Raw genomic sequence first — 22,475 nt, forward strand, 5'->3', positions numbered from 1 at the left:
TACAGCATCACTAGGGTGTGGAGGGGGTGAGGCAGGCGCCAGCATCAGCACCAACCTAGGGGGTGAGTACAGCAACATGGGGTGTGGAGGGGGTGAGTACAGCATCACTAGGATGTGGAGGGGTGAGGCAGGCGCCAGCATCAGCACCAACCTAGGGGGTGAGTACAGCAACATGGGGTGTGGAGGGGGTGAGTACAGCATCACTAGGGTGTGGAGGGGGTGAGTACAGCAACACTAGGGTGTGGAGGGGTGAGTACAGCATCACTATTGTGTAGAGGGGGTGAGTATAGCATCACTAGGGTGTGGAGGGGTGAGTACAGCAACACTAAGGTTTGGATAAGTACAGCAGCAACACACACTAGGGTGTGGAGGGGTGAGACAGCAACACTAGGGTGTGGAGGGGGTGAGTACAGCAACACTAGGGTGTGGAGGGGGTGGAGAACAGCATCACTAGGGATGTGGATGGGTGAGCACAGCAGTGGAGTGAGGCAGGCGCCAACACACTAGGGTGTGGATGGGGTGAGTACAGCATCACTAGGGTGTGTGGAGGGGTGAGTACAGCATCACTAGGGTGTGGAGGGGGTGAGTACAGCATCACTAGGGGTGTGGAGGGGTGAGTACAGCATCACTAGGGTGTGGAGGGGGTGAGTACAGCATCACTATTGTGTGGAGGGGGTGAGAACAGCATCACTAGGATGTAGATGGGTGAGTACAGCAATACTAGGGTGTGGAGGGGGTGAGTACAGCATCACTAGGGTGTAGAGGGGGTGAGTACAGGAACACTAGGATGTGGAGGGGGTGAGTACAGCAACTCTAGGGTGTGGAGGGGGTGAGTACAGGAATACTAGGGTGTGGAGGGGTCAAGTACAGCCTTTCTGTCAGCTCTAACTCCACAGAGGGGAGGGTGGTACATTAGATTGGGAATGTGCATGTTTTGCTGCGAATATTGTTTTAAACTTATTGTCACTCTAGTGATTGAAATACTGTTCAATGGCAATGATGACACTAACTCACTCTCTCTGACCTTGAGAAGCTGACAGGCGTTGTTTGGTTTTTGACCTTTTTTATGACATTTCACCTTGCAGGTCTCAATTTAGTGCTCTGTTCCTTACCTAGTTATGAGTCTCAACTTGCACAAGGTGGAAGTCAAGTTTTGAGAAATAAATCAACAATAAATCTAACATGATCAGCATAAATATGTCAGCTCAGTTTTCTTCTAAACTTTGAATAGCGATGGCACTGAAATATTGCTGTTCATATACACGCTTCAGCTATGACAGCTCTTGTAAACAGGGATCATCTGAGTCTCTGTGTTGCTATGGTTTCATGGGTACTACATCATGGAAATATGTTTATGTGCACCGAAACCTCTGACGTTTTAACACACTACATTGCAATTGGATTTTGGCTCGTGCAACTAGGTTTTTACCTCAGGTTACACCTGGTGCAAATAGGTTAACCTCTCAAGCCTTGCCATGAGCAACAGCCAGGTATGGTTGGGTCCTTAACCAATTTTTATGACGTACCTTGAAAAACAGCCAGGTATGGTTGGGTCCTTGACCAATTTTTATGACGTACCTTGAAAAACAGCCAGGTATGGTTGGGTCCTTGACTTATTTTGATGACATCATACCTTGAAAAACAGCCAGGTATGGTTGGGTCCTTCACCTATTTTGATGACATCATACCTTGAGAAACAGCCAGGTATGGTTGGGCCCTTGACCTATTGTTTGACATCTGACCTTGAGAAAACATGGATATTTCCATTAGTGCACATTGTGTGCGATAGGGTTTATTTGTGATGCTGAAATGTGTGTACGGTATGCACTGTAATGGAATTCAAGTGAAAAAAACTATATATTATCCTGAAGGTTGCATCCTGATCTTCAAGGTGCTGAAGTATTGACCCGAAATATATAGAGTCCTCCAGGACACCACACAGGACCTTCATGGTCCCAGTAATCACCTTCCTGGTCCCAGTAATCACCTTCCTGGTCCCAGTAATCACCTTCGTGGTCCCAGTAATCACCTTCATGGTCCCAGTAATCCCCTTCGTGGTCCCAGTAATCACCTTCGTGGTCCCAGTAATCACCTTCGTGGTCCCAGCAATCACCTTCGTGGACCCAGTAATCACCTTCGTGGTCCCAGTAATCACCTTCCTGGTCCCAGCAATCACCTTCGTGGTCCCAGCAATCACCTTCGTGGTCCCAGTAATCACCTTCGTGGTCCCAGTAATCACCTTCCTGGTCCCAGTAATCACCTTCCTGGTCCCAGTAATCACCTTCCTGGTCCCAGTAATCACCTTCCTGGTCCCAGTAATCACCTTCCTGGTCCCAGTAATCACCTTCCTGGTCCCAGTAATCACCTTCGTGATCCCAGTAATCACCTTCCTGGTCCCAGTAATCACCTTCGTGATCCCAGTAATCACCTTCCTGGTCCCAGTAATCACCTTCGTGATCCCAGTAATCACCTTCATGATCCCAATAATGTCCTGCAAAAAGTTGGCTTTCTCACATGTAGAGGACGTATTGCTGGTGTACATACAGTGGTGGTATTCTCCATGTAGAGGACGTATTGCTGGTGTACATACAGCGGTGGTATTCTCCATGTAGAGGACATATTGCTGGTGTACATACAGTGGTGGTATTCTCCATGTAGAGGACATATTGCTGGTGTACATACAGTGGTGGTATTCTCCATGTAGAGGACATATTGCTGGTGTACATACAGTGGTGGTATTCTCTATGTAGAGGACGTATTGCTGGTGTACATACAGTGGTGGTATTCTCCATGTAGAGGACATATTGCTGGTGTACATACAGTGGTGGTATTCTCCATGTAGAGGACATGTATTGCTGGTGTACATACAGTGGTGGTAGGTTTTATTCTCCATGTAGAGGACATATTGCTGGTGTACATACAGTGGTGGTATTCTCCATGTAGAGGACATATTGCTGGTGTACATACAGTGGTGGTATTCTCCATGTAGAGGACATATTGCTGGTGTACATACAGTGGTGGTATTCTCCATGTAGAGGACATATTGCTGGTGTACATACAGTGGTGGTATTCTCCATGTAGAGGACATATTGCTGGTGTACATACAGTGGTGGTATTCTCCATGTAGAGGACATATTGCTGGTGTACATACAGTGGTGGTATTCTCCATGTAGAGGACATATTGCTGGTGTACATACAGTGGTGGTATTCTCCATGTAGAGGACATATTGCTGGTGTACATACAGTGGTGGTATTCTCCATGTAGAGGACATATTGCTGGTGTACATACAGTGGTGGTATTCTCCATGTAGAGGACATATTGCTGGTGTACATACAGTGGTGGTATTCTCCATGTAGAGGACATATTGCTGGTGTACATACAGTGGTGGTATTCTCCATGTAGAGGGACATATTGCTGGTGTACATACAGTGGTGGTATTCTCCATGTAGAGGACATATTGCTGGTGTACATACAGTGGTGGTATTCTCCATGTAGAGGACATATTGCTGGTGTACATACAGTGGTGGTATTCTCCATGTAGAGGACATATTGCTGGTGTACATACAGTGGTGGTATTCTCCATGTAGAGGACATATTGCTGGTGTACATACAGTGGTGGTATTCTCCATGTAGAGGACATATTTGGTGTACATACAGTGTACATACATGTAGGTGGTATTCTATTCTCCATAGGGGACATATTGCTGGTGTACATACAGTGGTGGTATTCTCCATGTAGAGGACGTATTAATAGTGTGTATAACATTTGTATTCTCCACTTAGGGGACATATTGCTGGTGTGTATAAAGTTGGTATTTTCCATGTAGAGGATGTATTGCTGGTGTACATACAGTGGTGGTATTCTCTATGTAGAGGACATATTGCTGGTGTGTATAAAGTTGGTATTTTCCATGTAGAGGATGTATTACTGGTGTGTATAACGTTAGTATTCTATTACACCTGCACTACCTCCTGTGTGTGGAGTGTTCTCTGTGTAGAGCACTGCTGTGTGCTGATGATCTGTTAACAGTTGGACAGATGCTTGTGCAATATGTGTAATCCGAGCTGGGCAGCTCCATGTGCTGGTGAATCAGACAGACAACCCACACACTGTATATTCTGGTGTAGAAAGTTGCCAGTTGCCTCATGGACAACTCACACACTGGCACTCCTAGCTGTAGTGGAGGCTCTTCCTGTCTTCCACCTGGCACAGATCACACAGTCACAGATGTGACACTTAGATCACAGAGACATATTGATCATTGATGTGTGTTCTATTGTTCACAGTGCAGTACGGTACTGCCACAGGAACTTATCTGGAGGAATCTGGACAGAACAGTCAGCATTCTGTAGATACACCAGTGATTGCTGGTGGATATATGGTTGATACCATGGATTGCTGGTGGATATATTGTTGATACCATGGATTGCTGGTGGATATATGGTTGATACCATGGATTGCTGGTGGATATATGGTTGATACCATGGATTGCTGGTGGATATATTGTTGATACCATGGATTGCTGGTGGATATATTGTCATCAGTGACTGACTCGTAGATATATCATTGATATCAGTGATTTGCTTTTGGATTGTTGATATTGTGTTAAAATCGGTGACTTACCAACAGATATACTGTGTCAATGTCAGTGACCAGCTGGTGGATATACTGTGTTAATGTCAGTGACTAGCTGATGGATATTCTGTGTTAATGTCAGTGACTAGCTGGTGGATATACTGTGTTGATGTCAGTGACTAGCTGGTGGATATACTGTGTTAATGTCAGTGACTAGCTGATGGATATACTGTGTTAATGTCAGTGACTAGCTGGTGGATATACTGTGTTAATATCAGTGACTAGCTAGTGGATATACTGTGTTAATGTCAGTGACTAGCTGGTGGATATACTGTGTTAATGTCAGTGACTAGCTAGTGGATATACTGTGTTAATGTCAGTGACTAGCTGGTGGATATACTGTGTTAATGTCAGTGACTAGCTGGTGGATATACTGTGTTAATGTCAGTGACTAGCTAGTGGATATACTGTGTTAATGTCAGTGACTAGCTAGTGGATATACTGTGTTAATGTCAGTGACTAGCTAGTGGATATACTGTGTTAATGTCAGTGACTAGCTAGTGGATATACTGTGTTAGTGTCGTACTATGTTGGAGATATGTGTTCTAAATGAAGCTGTGGATTGCCGAGGGGGATGACTGAGGGAGGTGTGGCTGATGAGGGAGATGTAGGTTGATGATGGAGACAGTTTGCTGGGATTGATCTCCACAATGAGGAAGCAAGCCTCACTCCCCAATCAATGCGGTGCTGCCGCTGCTGTGTGTCATACTACATCGTTACTTCACTCACTGCCCATTCAGCTTTAACACTCAGTAATTGATCCGTGGCGCCGTGCTGGGTTTGTAAGGAGCGTTGTCATTGGCTAAGAATGATGTAGATCAGTGTCTGCAGTAATGTCCGATTCCGATTCCTCCTCGGACAGTTCCCTGGACGAGGACGTGGAGTGTGATGGGGAAGTGGAGCGGTATCGTAATGGTGGGTAATTCCTCTCACTCCTGCCCCTGGGCGGCCTGTGGGCTGCCGTGTTTAAGGCTGCTGCTGTTGTTGTTGCACCGACACCTCTTGTCTCACTGGGGGCACCTGCACCTCCCCTTCTTATGTCAGTGTGTTAGTCAGGGTGGGGTGGCTGGGTGGGGGTTGAGCGCTGTCTACACTCACTCACTCTACTCTGTATGTCATATTGTGTTATTCTCCCGGGGACACCTGCCCTGTTCACTGGCTGTATCACCTCTGCTCATATTTAACATAATTACTGCAAACTATCTATATTTATTCATATCAACTTTCTACCACTTGTTTATGCTATGTGTTTATGATATGTTAGATATACAGTTTATGCCATGTGATAATGCTATTCTCTTGTCTGCTACATGTACGCTACTTCATTGGACACTACACTCAGGTGCAGTGGCAAACGTATAACACCTCTGACTTTCAACGGATACGGTTATTTATATCATCCCAGTACACTGTGTAGGTCATATAGTGTTATATACCAGTACAGTGTGTAGGTCACATGGTGTTATATCCTAGTACATTGTACAGGGTCACATGGTGTTATATCCCAGTACGGTGTACAGGGTCACATGGTGTTATATCCCCGTACGGTGTACAGGGTCACATGATGTTATATCCCAGTACGGTGTACGGGGTCACATGGTGTTATATCCCAGTTCAGTGTACAGGGTGACATGATGTTATATCCTAGTTCAGTTTACAGCGTGACATGGTGTAATATCCCAGTTCAGTGTACAGGGTCACATGATGTTATATCCCAGTTCAGTGTACAGGGTCACATGGTGTTATATCCCAGTTCAGTGTACAGGGTCACATGATGTTAAATCCTACTTTAGTGTACAGGGTCACATGGTGTTATATCCCTGTACGGTGTACAGGGTCACATGATGTTATATCCCAGTACAGGGTGACATGATGTTATATCCTAGTTCAGTGTACAGGGTCACATGGTGTTATATCCCAGTACGGTGTACAGGGTCACATGATGTTATATCCCAGTTCAGTGTACAGGGTCACATGGTGTTATATCCCAGTTCAGTGTACATGGTGACTTGGTGCTTTATCCCTGTACAGTGTACAGCATCACTTTGTGTTATATCCCAGTGTAATGTGAGGGTGCCATGGTGTTATATCCCAGTACACTCTGTAGGTATCATGGTGTTATTATACCCCCCAATGAGGTAATAGGGGTATACAGCGTTTATTCTGTCCTTCCATCCGTCTGCCCTTCCTGAAACTTTGTCTGTAGCATATCTCTTAAAGTTTACATGCTAGGTCCACCAAACTTCACACATATGTTAATCATTACCCATTGATGTGCCTTTTGCTATTTTAAAGATTTTTCAGAATTTTGGTTTTTTTTGCTGTTTCCATGGAAACACAACTTAGTGCCAAATGTGTTTGGTGGTTTTGTCCGGAGCATATCTCTTAAAGTTTACATGCTAGGTTCACCAAACTTAATACACAAGTTAATCATGACCGTAAGATATGCCATGTGCTAAAAAATAACAATCTTCATCTACGTCTATTTCATTGTGTGCAACATGAGACAGTCAAGTTCAGTTGTATGTCAGGTTTCCACGGAAAACACAAAAAAATCATGTTTCCATAAATTATTACTGTAATCAGTGCATGGCAAAACTATTATCTAACATGTATATAAAATTTAGTAGAGGCAAGGAGAAAGTCTTGTGAGCTGCTGATCCTTGTCACATTATATATATATCAATATCAGTCATTTCCATGTCCCAAAGTGGGAAGCAGGGGACATGTGAGCTGTGCTCACTTCTACACTTGTATCCCATAGCAATGTACAGCATCACATGGTGTTATATCCCAGTACAGTGTACAGTCACATGGTGTTATATCCCAGTACAGTGTACATGATATGGTTTTATATCCCAGTACAGTGTACATGGTGATATGGTGTTATATCCCAGTACAGTGTACAGTCACTGTGTTATATCCCAGTACAGTGTACATGGTGATATGGTGTCTCTGTACTGGGTCATATGGTGTTATATTCCAGTACAGTGTACATGGTGATATGGTGTCTCTGTACTGGGTCATATGGTGTTATATCCCAGTACAGTGTACATGATATGGTTTTATATCCCAGTACAGTGTACATGGTGATATGGTGTTATATCCCAGTACAGTGTACAGTCACTGTGTTATATCCCAGTACAGTGTACATGGTGATATGGTGTCTCTGTACTGGGTCATATGGTGTTATATTCCAGTACAGTGTACATGGTGATATGGTGTCTCTGTACTGGGTCATATGGTGTTATATTCCAGTACAGTGTACATGGTGATATGGTGTCTCTGTACTGGGTCATATGGTGTTATATTCCAGTACAGTGTACATGGTGATATGGTGTCTCTGTACTGGGTCATATGGTGTTAAATTCCAGTACAGTGTACATGGTGATATGGTGTCTCTGTACAGGGTCATATGGTGTTATATTCCAGTACAGTGTACATGGTGATATGGTGTCTCTGTACTGGGTCATATGGTGTTATATTCCAGTACAGTGTACATGGTGATATGGTGTCTCTGTACTGGGTCATATGGTGTTATATTCCAGTACAGTGTACATGGTGATATGGTGTCTCTGTACTGGGTCATATGGTGTTATATTCCAGTACAGTGTACATGGTGGTGTGGTGTCTCTGTACTGGGTCATATGGTGTTATATTCCAGTACAGTGTACATGGTGATATGGTGTCTCTGTACTAGGTCATATGGTGTTATATTCCAGTACAGTGTACATGGTGATATGGTGTCTCTGTACTGGGTCATATGGTGTTAAATTCCAGTACAGTGTACATGGTGATATGGTGTCTCTGTACTGGGTCATATGGTGTTATATTCCAGTACAGGGTTACTTGGTCTTATATCCCAGTACAGTGTACAGGGTGACATGGTGCTTTATCCCAGTACAGTGTACAGTCACTGTGTTATATCCCAGTACAGTGTACAGGGTGACATGATGTCTCTCTACTGGCTCACATGATGGTATATCCCAGTTCAGTGTACAGGGTCAGATGGTCTCATATCCTAGTGTAGTATACAGGGCACATGATGGTATATCCCAGTTCAGTGTACAGGGTCAGATGGTCTCATATCCTAGTGTAGTATACAGGGTCACATGATTGTATATCCCAGTTCAGTGTACAGGGTCAGATGGTCTCATATCCTAGTGTAGTATACAGGGTCACATGATGGTATATCCCAGTTCAGTGTACAGGGTCAGATGGTCTCATATCTTAGTGTAGTATACAGGGTCACATGATGGTATATCTCAGTTCAGTGTACAGGGTCAGATGGTCTCATATCCTAGTGTAGTATACAGGGTCACATGATGGTATATCCCAGTTCAGTGTACAGGGTCAGATGGTCTCATATCCTAGTGTAGTATACAGGGTCACATGATGGTATATCCCAGTTCAGTGTCACAGGGTCAGTACATACAGGGTCAGATGGTCTCATATCCTAGTGTAGTATACAGGGTCACATGATGGTATATCCCAGTTCAGTGTACAGGGTCAGATGGTCTCATATCCTAGTGTAGTATACAGGGTCACATGATGGTATATCCCAGTTCAGTGTACAGGGTCAGATGGTCTCATATCCTAGTGTAGTATACAGCGTCACATGATGGTATATCCCAGTACAGTGTACAGGGTCAGATGGTCTCATATCCTAGTGTAGTATACAGGGTCACATGATGGTATATCCCAGTACAGTGTACAGGGTCAGATGGTCTCATATCCCAGTATAGTATACAGGGTCACATGATGGTATATCCCAGTACAGTGTACAGGGTCAGATGGTCTCATATCCCAGTATAGTATACAGGGTCACATGATGGTATATCCCAGTACAGTGTACAGGGTCAGATGGTCTCATATCCCAGTATAGTATACAGGGTCACATGATGGTATATCCCAGTACAGTGTACAGGGTCAGATGGTCTCATATCCCAGTATAGTATACAGGGTCACATGATGGTATATCCCAGTACAGTGTACAGGGTCAGATGGTCTCATATCCCAGTATAGTATACAGGGTCACATGATGGTATATCCCAGTACAGTGTACAGGGTCAGATGGTCTTATATCCCAGTATAGTATACAGGGTCACATGATGGTATATCCCAGTACAGTTATATACAGGGTCAGATGGTGTCATATCCCAGTATAGTATACAGGGTCACATGATGGTATATCCCAGTACAGTGTACAGGGTCAGATGGTCTCAAATCCCAGTATAGTATACAGGGTCACATGGTGTTATATCCCAGTACAGTGTACAGGGTCAGATGGTCTCAAATCCCAGTATAGTATACAGGGTCACATGGTGTTATATCCCAGTACAGTGTACAGGGTCAGATGGTCTCAAATCCCAGTATAGTATACAGGGTCAGTATCACATGGTTAAATCCCAGTATAGTATACAGGGTCACATGGTGTTATATCCCAGTACAGTGTGTAGGTCGCATGGTGTTATATCCCACTACAGTGTGTAGGTCACATGGTGTTATATCCCAGTACAGTGTACAAGGTCACTTATGTTAAATCCCAGTACAGGGTCACATGGTGTAATATCCCAGGACAGTGTGTTGGTCACAGCTGATGGTATAGACTGATGATCAGTATTGGTCTTGGTCTGCTCTTTATGACATTACATTTGTATTAAAAAAATTGCAAGGGTTAAATTATCAATAGTTCTAGATACACTTTAGACATATTCAGGCAATTTGTTTTCCAGCTGTCACTGCTTCGACTGATGTTTGTGATCAATGCATATATGATGGGTTACCAGATGAGAGAGTCAGAAAAAGTTACATAAACCTAGCCTCATTAACTCAGTGGTATCAACACAGGGTTTACTTGCACAACAAAACTGTGGGTGGAGAGGAATACCCAGGTCTAATGTCAAGGGTCCCTTCAGGAAATCAAGGGGTCCTCTAAAGTGCTTAAGTGGTTTAGTGCACTGTAAATCAAGTGGGGTGTACTGTAAGATGTAACATTCTAAAGATGTAACATTAAGTGGTTTAGTGCACTGTAAGATGTAACATTAAGTGGTTTAGTGTACTGTAAGATGTAACATTAAGTGGTTTAGTGTACTGTAAGATGTAACATTAAGTGGTTTAGTGTACTGTAAGATGTAACATTAAGTGGTTTAGTGTAGTTTAGTGGTTTACTGTAAGATGTAACATTAAGTGGTTTAGTGTACTGTAAGATGTAACATTAAGAAGTGGGTGTTTAGTGTAACATTAAGTGGTTTAGTGTTTAAGATGTAACATTAAGTGGTTTAGTGTAGTGTACTGTAAGATGTAACATTAAGTGCTTTAAGTGGTTTAGTGAACTGTAAGATGTAACAGCTACTTTAATAGCACAAACTTTATATTTCTTGTGGAGAATCTGCTACAATGAATGTCATTGTGCAGGAGTTGGGACACAATATATCCACATGTCTACTCCATACGTTTTTGTACTGGATGCACATTTCCGTGTCGCGTAAAACCCTGAACAACCTGTGCTTGAAGACCCAGGTGTGAGCTACTCTTCAGCATCCCCTGATGGGTTCCAGTGGGGGGGCTTAGTGTCTTCACTGATGCCATCACATCCCAACTATGTCCATGGATCCTAGTCACTGGATTATCTGGTCCAGACTTGATTTACGTGATGTACACACATCAGCTGTTTGAATATTGCTGAACCAAAATAAAAAAGTGATGTAAATTATGAATTTTGTAAAAATACTTCACCAATAATTAAGAATATTGGTTGACCCTCTGCAGGTAATATCACTATTTTCAACTGTTCAATGATCAATGATAACTTGATATTTAATCTTGATGGAGGGTGACATGACATTTTTATAATTTGGTGATCAATGCCAACCTACTTTGACAGAAACAACATCTTAAAGGTGATTACTAAATGTATACACAGACTTTCACTGATTTTCATGATATACTTTGCAATGGACCTAGTGGATTGTGTGGGTATCACATAAACATCTAGTCTGTCGTACAGACCCTGAAGCAAATATATCCAAGAAAGCCCATACAAGTCTAGAAAATGTGGCAAGTTTTGATTTCCACAGCTTGAAGAAAGGCTCAGGGCTCCTTTTCATTATAATTTATTTCTTTCACTATGACACACACCCACACCCCCCCCCCCCTGAAATATGTTTATTTCAGAGACTAGGTGTTAGTCTAATAAAGATCTCACACCTTGCCTTTACCCTCAACCAACTGAATATATAATTTGTAGTATTTACATTCCCCTCCCCTCAGATTGTGCCCCCTCCACTGAGCCACTGATTGTCCTATATTGTTAGCCTCACCTAAAGAGCACCCCCTCCCCCCTACCCTGTGGCAGAGGGAATCAATTGTCAGTGTAGCAGCATGAAGATATGGCTGACAGATGGACGCTGCACACACTGATTAATATTGGATCTACAGCAGCAGTGTTGGCCAGACCAGCGGTGTCACTGTACCCATGTCTTTCTCCAGTACAGGCAGTAATACAAATCTCTTGTGTAGCCATATTGGATGTCTCCATCTCCTCTGCTCATTAAGTCTGTGCTATATCAGGGCATCTATTGTTGGCCTGTGCCAGCGTTATAGCGAGGTAATGGTGGCTCACTCACACTGCCAGCAGCCAGGCTATTACAGCAGTAGCAGCAGAACTAGCCCCAGCCATTCTTCATTGGCTTACTGTCAGGTCAGGGGTCAAGGTGAAGGTCGTATATTCTAAGAGGAATGCCAGGGTAGGAATGACTAAGGCTAGCAGTTGTGTCCAGGTGTAATACTGGCGCCGTGTGATAAGGATGGTATAGCATGGAGTTGTGGACACACACATAGCTTGCTACTGAGAGAAGAGACCGAATACTGGGGAGTACTGGGAGGATACTGGGAGAATACACCATGTCTGATGTGACAAGATGGAGGCCGTCAGTACCCGACACAATACAGGTACCCAACATTAGACATATCACAATACAGGTACCCAACGTTAGATATATCACAATATAGGTACACAACATTAGATATATCACAATATAGGTACACAACATTAGATATATCACAATCTAGGTACACAACATTAGATATATCACAATATAGGTACACAACATTAGATATATCACAATATAGGCACACAACATTAGATATATCCCAATATAGGCACACAACATTAGATAAATCACAATATAGGTACACAACATTAGATATATCACAATATAGGTACACAACATTAGATATATCACCACATATGTACACAACATTAGATATATCACTATATAGGTACACAACATTAGATATATCACAATATAGGTACACAATATTAGATATATCACCACATATGTACACAACATTAGATATATCACAATATAGGTACACAACATTAGATATATCACAATATAGGTACACAACATTAGATATATCCCAATATAGGCACACAACATTAGATATATCACCACATATGTACACAACATTAGATATATCACAATATAGGTACACAACATTAGATATAACATCAAATATGTACACATTAGATATAACGTAATATAGGTACACAACATATATAACACAATATATGTGCACTACATTAGATATAAAGCAATATATGTGCACAGCCTTAGATATATCACCACATATGTACACAACATTAGATATATCACAATATAGGTACACAACATTAGATATATCACCACATATGTACACAACATTAGATATATCACCACATATGTACACAACATTAGATATATCACAATATAGGTACGCAACATTAGATATATCACCACATATGTACACAACATTAGATATATCACCACATATGTACACAACATTAGATATATCACAATATAGGTACACAACATTAGATATATCACCACATATGTACACAACATTAGATATATGACCACATATGTACACAACATTAGATATATCACAATATAGGTACACAACATTAGATATATCCCAATATAGGCACACAACATTAGATATATCACCACATATGTACACAACATTAGATATATCACAATATAGATACACAACATTAGATATATCACAATATAGGCACACAACATTAGATATATCACCACATATGAACACAATATTAGATACAACATCACATATGTACACAATATTAGATATATCACTATATAGGCACCCAACATTAGATATATCACAATATAGGTACACAACATTAGATATATCACCACATATGTACACAACATTAGATATATCACTATATAGGCACCCAACATTAGATATATCACCACATATGTACACAACATTAGATATATCACCACATATGTACACAACATTAGATATATCACAATATAGGTACACAACATTAGATATATCACCACATATGTACACAACATTAGATATATCACCACATATGTACACAACATTAGATATATCACAATATAGGTACACAACATTAGATATATCCCAATATAGGCACACAACATTAGATATATCACCACATATGTACACAACATTAGATATATCACAATATAGGTACACAACATTAGATATATCACAATATAGGCACACAACATTAGATATATCACCACATATGAACACAATATTAGATACAACATCACATATGTACACAATATTAGATATATCACTATATAGGCACCCAACATTAGATATATCACAATATAGGTACACAACATTAGATATATCACCACATATGTACACAACATTAGATATATCACTATATAGGCACCCAACATTAGATATATCACCACATTTGTACACAACATTAGATATATCACTATATAGGCACCCAACATTAGATATATCACAATATAGGTACACAACAGTAGATATATCACCACATATGTACACAACATTAGATATATCACTATATAGGTACACAACATTAGATATATCACCACTTTTGTACACAACATTGTGACAGGATAAGCTGAATCTGTGGAGTAGCCTAGCCTGCAAATTGATGGATTACTGCAAACTACGATCTGTAACTAGCTATAGATACAGATCCTAGAGATTGATGGATTGCTGCAAACTACGATCAGTAACTAGCTATAGATACAGATCCTAGAGATTGATGGATTGCTGCAAACTACGATCAGTAACTAGCTATAGATACAGATCCTAGAGATTGATGGATTGCTGCAAACTACGATCAGTAACTAGCTATAGATACAGATCCTAGAGATTGATGGATTGCTGCAAACTACGATCAGTAACTAGCTATAGATACAGATCCTAGAGATTGATGGATTGCTGCAAACTACGATCAGTAACTAGCTATAGATACAGATCCTAGAGATTGATGGATTGCTGCAAACTACGATCAGTAACTAGCTATAGATACAGATCCTAGAGATTGATGGATTGCTGCAAACTACGATCAGTAACTAGCTATAGATACAGATCCTAGAGATTGATGGATTGCTGCAAACTACGATCAGTAACTAGCTATAGATACAGATCCTAGAGATTGATGGATTGCTGCAAACTACGATCAGTAACTAGCTATAGATACAGATCCTAGAGATTGATGGATTGCTGCAAACTACGATCAGTAACTAGCTATAGATACAGATCCTAGAGATTGATGGATTGCTGTCCAGACAGTGAATGGTCCTGTTGGTCTCATGGTCTGTCTCAACAGACATCTAGTGGGATCTGATGTTCCGGCATCTGGGATACTTGTTCCTGTAATCTAAGGGGGGATCTGATGTTCCGGCATCTGGGATACTTGTTCCTGTAATCTAAGGGGGGATCTGATGTTCCGGCATCTGGGATATTTGTTCCTGTAATCTAAGGAGGGGTCTGATGTTCCGGTATCTGGGATACTTGTTCCTGTAATCTAAGGGGGGATCTGATGTTCCGGTATCTGGGATACTTGTTCCTGTAATCTAAGGGGATCTGATGTTCGGTATCTGGGATACTTGTTCCTGTAATCTAAGGGGGATCTGATGTTCCGACATCTGGGATACTTGTTCCTGTAATCTAAGGGGGGATCTGATGTTCCGGCATCTGGGATACTTGTTCCTGTAATCTAAGGGGGGATCTGATGTTCCGACATCTGGGATACTTGTTCCTGTAATCTAAGGGGGGATCTGATGTTCCGGCATCTGGGATACTTGTTCCTGTAATCTAAGGGGGGATCTGATGTTCCGGCATCTGGGATACTTGTTCCTGTAATCTAAGGGGGGATCTGATGTTCCGGCATCTGGGATACTTGTTCCTGTAATGCATGAATTGATGATGTTTACAGCTTGTTTGTCTCTCCTTCCAGACTTAAGTACAGACGACCTTGGTGAGCGTGATGACAACGAGAGCTGGGCCGATGCCGTGGACAATGTCACATGTCTCAAGTCTGAGGTCAACTCCCCCAACGGCCATTTCACTCATGCAGAACACGAGATCTACGCCCAGCTGCACAACCTCGACCTAGAGAGGTGAGATATATCACAATAGCAACATTTCTAATTACATGAAACATGTAATATGATTGCAGTTACACATTATTGTCATATGTTCAGGAATACCTGGACATGTAAGATGTTTGTGCAGGAATGTTCATGTCTGAGATTATTGTAGGAATGCATTGCTATGAGAGATATCTTTATACCAATAATTGATCAGTGAGATATGTTTGCAGGAATGTGTTGATCAGGGAGATATGTTTGCAGGAATGTGTTGATCAGTGAGATATGTTTGCAGGAGTGTGTTGATCAGTGAGATATGTTTGTAGGAATGTGTTGATCAGGAAGATATGTTTGTAGGAATGTGTTGAACAGTGAGATATGTTTGTAGGAATGTGTTGATCAGGAAGATATGTTTGCAGGAATGTGTTGAACAGTGAGATATATTTGCAAGAAAACATTGAATAGTGGGATTTGTTTTGCAGGATTGTGTTGATCAGTGAGATGTATTTGCAGGAATGTGTTGATTAGGGAGATATATTTACAGGAATGTGTTGATAAGGGAGATATGTTTGCATGATTGTGTTGACCAGTGGCATATCTTTGCAGGAATGTGTTGAACAGTGAGATATGTTTGCAGGAATGCGTTGATGCGGGAGATTCAGACAGAAGACAGTCTCAGAGAGCGTTTCTTCCAGCAGCTGGAGATATTGTCACAGAAACTGGAGAGTCTTCCACTCTCGGAAACGGTAAGTTTGACACACCTTGTGGAGAATCTCGTATCATGTAGCTGTGCCTGCCTACTCTCCATGTCTCTTGGTTCTAGTAGAAGACCCTGTTATAGATAAGAATATCACTCTGAAGTAACCTCCATTCTTAAACACCAGGACAACAGTGGTGGTGAACACCATGTGTGTAGAGGTGTCATCACTTACAGTTGTCAACAACACCAGGACAACAGTGGTGGTGAACACCGTGTGTGTAGTGGAGTCATCACTTACAGTTGTCAACAACACCAGGACAACAGTGGTGGTGAACACCATGTGTGTAGAGAGGTCATCACTTACAGTTGTCAACAACACCAGGACAACAGTGGTGGTGAACACCATGTGTGTAGAGAGGTCATCACTTACAGTTGTCAACAACACCAGGACAACAGTGGTGGTGAACACCATGTGTGTAGAGGTGTCATCACTTACAGTTGTCAACAACACCAGGACAACAGTGGTGGTGAACACCGTGTGTGTAGTGGAGTCATCACTTACAGTTGTCAACAACACCAGGACAACAGTGGTGGTGAACACCATGTGTGTAGAGAGGTCATCACTTACAGTTGTCAACAACACCAGGACAACAGTGGTGGTGAACACCATGTGTGTAGAGAGGTCATCACATACAGTTGTCAACAACACCAGGACAACAGTGGTGGTGAACACCATGTGTGTAGAGGAGTCATCACTTACAGTTGTCAACAACACCAGGACAACAGTGGTGGTGAACACCATGTGTGTAGAGGAGTCATCACTTACAGTTGTCAACAACACCAGGACAACAGTGGTGGTGAACACCATGTGTGTAGAGAGGTCATCACTTACAGTTGTCAACAACACCAGGACAACAGTGGTTGTGAACACCATGTGTGTAGAGGGGTTATCACATACAGTTGTCAACAACACCAGGACAACAGTGGTTGTGAACACCATGTGTGTAGAGGGGTTATCACATACAGTTGTCAACAACACCAGGACAACAGTGGTGGTGAACACCATGTGTGTAGAGGGGTCATCATACAGTTGTCAACCAAACTGTTCAGTGGTGTGTGAACACCATGTTCGCAGAATGACAGTTAGATAACACACAGATACAGACAAGCTGCTTATCTTTGTAAATTACGCAATTATTTATGTGAAAACTCAATTGCTATTGAATCTTTTGCGTACAAGTACGCTTGAATTTTGGTAAATACTCAATGAATGTGATCTTACATGTGTTTGTACAAAAATGTCAAATCTTAGCTTGCATACTGGTGGATAGATATAACTGAGGTATACTGAGAGGTTGTATTTCAGGACATGAACTTGACAACTTGCAGTCTTTCTTATCGTTTCTCATATTACAGATCAAATATAAATAACAAGACCTAACATTTAAACTTTATTATATTTTAAAAATTAATGGAAAATGGCAAAATACCTAATTGAGTTTGAGTGAGGTGAGTACAATTTATTTGGTTACTCAAAGGAAAATTAGGATACCCAATTGAGATGAACACAAGCGAGTACATAACTCAATGACCCAAAATGTTATCTGTAGCTCTGATAACAGGAAACGGTTGTTTTTTGTTTCATTTCAACAATCACAAATCATTCTATTTATCATTTACCTCGCACCACAATACCGATACCGGGTGTTCCACTTACAGGGTGGTGGGGTAGCCCAGTGGCTAAAGCGTTGGCTCATCACGCCGATAACCCGGGTTCGAATCCCCACATGGGTACAATGTGTGAAGCCCATTTCTGGTGTCCCCCGCCGTGATGTTGCTGGAATATTGCTAAAAGCGGCGTAAAACCAAACTCAGTCAGTCAGTCAGTCAGTCAGTCAGTCAGTCAGTCAGTCAGTCAGTCAGTCAGTCAGTCAGTCCACTTACAAGACAATAATAATCTGTGCACTTATACTGCGCTTAACTCAGAGTGGTTAGTCATGGCGCTACAAACTAAAGGAAGTCACTTCAAAACGTCATGGGCGTTTTTTTCATGGGTTCTCACAAGTGATAGAAAGTCCTAAAGAGACAGATTTTGAGGTTACTCTTATAAATGGTGTTGATCTTATAAGACAATATTGTGATGCCTGATTTTTCAGTACAACCTGCAGACGGACATGACCCGCCGCCAGGTGGAGTACGAAGCCAAGAAGCTGGAGGAAGCCATGACGGAGAAGTTTGGGACAAGTGAGCATATCGCTCAACGACAGGAAGCCAGGCTGCAGCGGATACGCAACATTGAGGCTGAGATGATGATGCTGCAGCAACGTCATCGAGAGCAGCAGGTGAACACAGCACCACCACCACACAACACATGTAACACAACCACACAACACAGCACCACCACCACACAACACACACCATGTAACACAACCACACAACACAGCACCACCACCACACAACACACACCATGTAACACAACCACACAACACAGCACCACCACCACACAACACACACCATGTAACACCACCACACAACACAGCACCACCACCACACAACACACACCATGTAACACAACCACACAACACAGCACCACCACCACACAACACACACCATGTAACACAACCACACAACACAGCACCACCACCACACAACACACACCATGTAACACAACCACACAACACATGCAACACAACACAAGCAACACAACACAACCCACAATGCAACACAACATGCACAACACATGCGACCGCCTCCATGGTGTAGTGGTTAGAGCGTCCGCCCGGGGAGCGGAAGGTCGCGGGTACGATCCCTGACCGCGCCATACCAAAAGACGTTAACATATGGTACTTGTTGGTCCCTGCCTGGCGTTCGGCATTAATGGGTACAACAAGGACTGGTCGGCTCGGAGTCAGTATAATGTGTCTGAGTGGGGTATTCATGCTTCACTGCGGCATGGTATCTCAGTGGGCCAGCACTATAAAACCAGCATAAGTCTGGGCTAGTACAAGCAGCCGCACATACACATACACGAGCATGCACGTCGTCATATGAGCGAAATATTCTCAAGCACGACGTAAAACCCAATTTCACCTCACCTCACACAACACATGCAACACAACATGCACTACACAATACACAACCACTGAGTAAGACACAACACAACAGATATCTCACAGAATTCCCACTCATGTCACCACACACTCAATCTTGCACCACATGGTTACAATGTGTGAAGCCCATTTCTGGTGTCCCCCGTCGTGATGTTGCTGGAATATTGCTAAAAGCGGCGTACAACCAAACTCAGTCAGTCAGTCAGTCTTGCACACGACTCCCCCGACCCCCCAGCCACAGCCCTTACAACTTCTTGCACAATTGCACTACATAATGGAGCACAGTGGTGTAGTGGTTAGCATGCTGGCCTCTCACACCAAAGGCCCGGGTTCGAATCCTGGTGGAGACCCCAAAATTTGTGACCTGGGTCTAATACTGTATTGTGTCCCTGGGCAAGGCACTTCGTCCACATTGTACTCGGTCCACCCAGCTGTTGAAAATGGGTGCCTGAGAAGCGGGTGTACGGACCTATACAGTTGCGCGAAAGTACAATTCCGTCAGAGTAATAATGTAACGCCAGAGAACAGCATTACGTTGGATCCTAGGCACAAAAATTAGCATTATTATTATTATTATTAAACCACTGTCAAACCTTTCACACATATCAGTACATATAGCCCATAACTAGCCTTTTCAGACATGCATACAGACAGCCACTCAGACAGACAGACAGACATACATACGGACACCCACTCAGTCAGAGACAGCAGCAACTCAGACAGACAGACAGACAGACATGCATACAGACAGCCACTCAGACAGTTCCAGCCAGATGGTGACTGACTGACAGTTCCAGCCAGATGGTGACTGACTGACAGTTTCAGCCAGATGGTGACTGACTGACAGTTCCAGCCAGATGGTGACTGACTGACAGTTCCAGCCAGATGGTGACTGACTGACAGTTCCAGCCAGATGGTGACAGACTGACAGTTCCAGCCAGATGGTGACAGACTGACAGTTCCAGCCAGATGGTGACCGACTGACAGTTCCAGCCAGATGGTGACCGACTGACATCTCTTGTTGAATGAAGCCAGTTGAGCACAGCTCTATTGTTTCAGTTACTCAAGCAGCAGCAGCTGAGTCTGGAGCGGGGTCAGAATCCCAGCTGTGTGAAGGACGTGGCCACCAATACAGCATTGTGTGGAGAGGTAAGTCACCTGTGTCTCACTCTGTGTCCTGGGCCTAACTCTGTGTCCTGGGTCTAACTCTGGGTCCTGGGTCCAACTCTGGGTCCTGGGTCTAACTCTGGGTCTAACTCTGTGTCCTGGGTCTAACTCTTGGTCTAACTGTGTGTCCTGGGTCTAACTCTGTGTCCTGAGTCTAACGCTGTGTCGTGTGTCCTGGGTCTAACTCTGTGTCCTGTATCTAACTCTGAGTCCTTTGTCTGTCTCTGGGTCTTGTGTCTAACTCTTGGTTTAACTCTGTGACCTGTGTCGTAACTCTGTGTTCTGTGTCGTAACTCTGTGTTCTGTGTCGTAGATCTGTGTCTGGCTCTATGCTCTGTCTGACTCTGTGACCTGTGTTTAACTGTATCCTATGTCTTCCCTCCTTTGTCCTCTGTCACATGTCAGTCCTGTGTTCTTTGGAATGTTTGTCCTCTACTCTCTGCCAGGTGACTGTTCTGTGTCCTCTGTCCTCTACTCTCTGCCATGTGACTGTTCTGTGTCCTCTGTCCTCTTTAGTCTGTCCTGTCCTCTTTAGACTGCCCTCTGTCCTAAGACTGCCCTGTGCCCTCTCTATCTCGTCACTGCCTGCTGACTGTTACCAATATGTCCTTTGTCCTATGTATAATTTGTGTTCACTGTTATAGAAAATCAGAGGTATATAACAAAATTATAATAGCACTTAATATTTTATTAAAAACCTTGCGTTATGCATTTGGTGTTAGATCAAATTTAGAGCTATTATAATTTCGTTATTTGCCTCTGACTTTCCGACACAGTATGTGTATCTCCTAATCACTAGAAGTGGATGTTGTTTTCAGTTTGGGCTTTAGGCCCGTGTAAATAGTGTTGTTGAAGCCTACCCTTTCAAATTGTAAATAGAACTGAGATGTTGGAGTATGTATGTGGAAGTTGCTGTGTGTGACTTTGTGTTAATGATGAACTTGTGTACACGTCTTGCCATTATATGGCTGAAATAAGGCTGATATGGCTGAAATAATGCTGATATGGTTGAAATAATATTGATGTGGCGTATGTAAAACCTTAACTCACATGTGGATGTGGATTGCCAGTAATTGGTGATTGAAATTCGTGTGAGAAATTGAGTGTTTTTCCCTATGTTGACTGTCCTGATAATGTTTCCTTCAGATATTTGTTCCAAAGCCTGGCAGCGACAACGCTCGTACGAGTGACAAGTCCGTGTTTGGCTTGACACATGGGTCTGTCATGATCAGCATAGCAACACAGACGTCTGACGTCATCATCCAGGAAAATCCAGACATCCTGCAGGCCAATATCTCCCAGAATAACACCTTGTCTTCCATATACCACGGGTCCTGGCCAATAGGGAAGGGTAAGTTAAACACCTTGTCTTCCATATACCACGGGTCCCGGCCAATAGGGAAGGGTAAGCTATACACCTTGTCTTTCATATACCACGGGTCCCGGCCAATAGGGAAGG

The 22,475-nt window shown here is 42.8% G+C and overlaps 1 protein-coding gene across 1 annotated transcript in view; it reads left to right on the top strand.

Moving 5' to 3' along the window:
- Positions 1 to 22,475, top strand: part of LOC124290110 (adenomatous polyposis coli protein-like) — a 96,401-nt gene that overhangs the window by 49,245 nt on the left and 24,681 nt on the right. Inside the window, 5 exon segments of the mRNA XM_046726805.1 lie at positions 15,907 to 16,069; positions 16,677 to 16,785; positions 18,896 to 19,081; positions 20,909 to 20,998; positions 22,163 to 22,367. Of these exon segments, the coding sequence (XP_046582761.1) occupies positions 15,907 to 16,069; positions 16,677 to 16,785; positions 18,896 to 19,081; positions 20,909 to 20,998; positions 22,163 to 22,367 (753 nt within the window).

This window comes from Haliotis rubra, unplaced genomic scaffold (genome assembly GCF_003918875.1).
Source record: "Haliotis rubra isolate DU_JTF1 unplaced genomic scaffold, ASM391887v1 Scf457, whole genome shotgun sequence".
In the NCBI taxonomy this organism is placed as follows: domain Eukaryota; kingdom Metazoa; phylum Mollusca; class Gastropoda; order Lepetellida; family Haliotidae; genus Haliotis; species Haliotis rubra.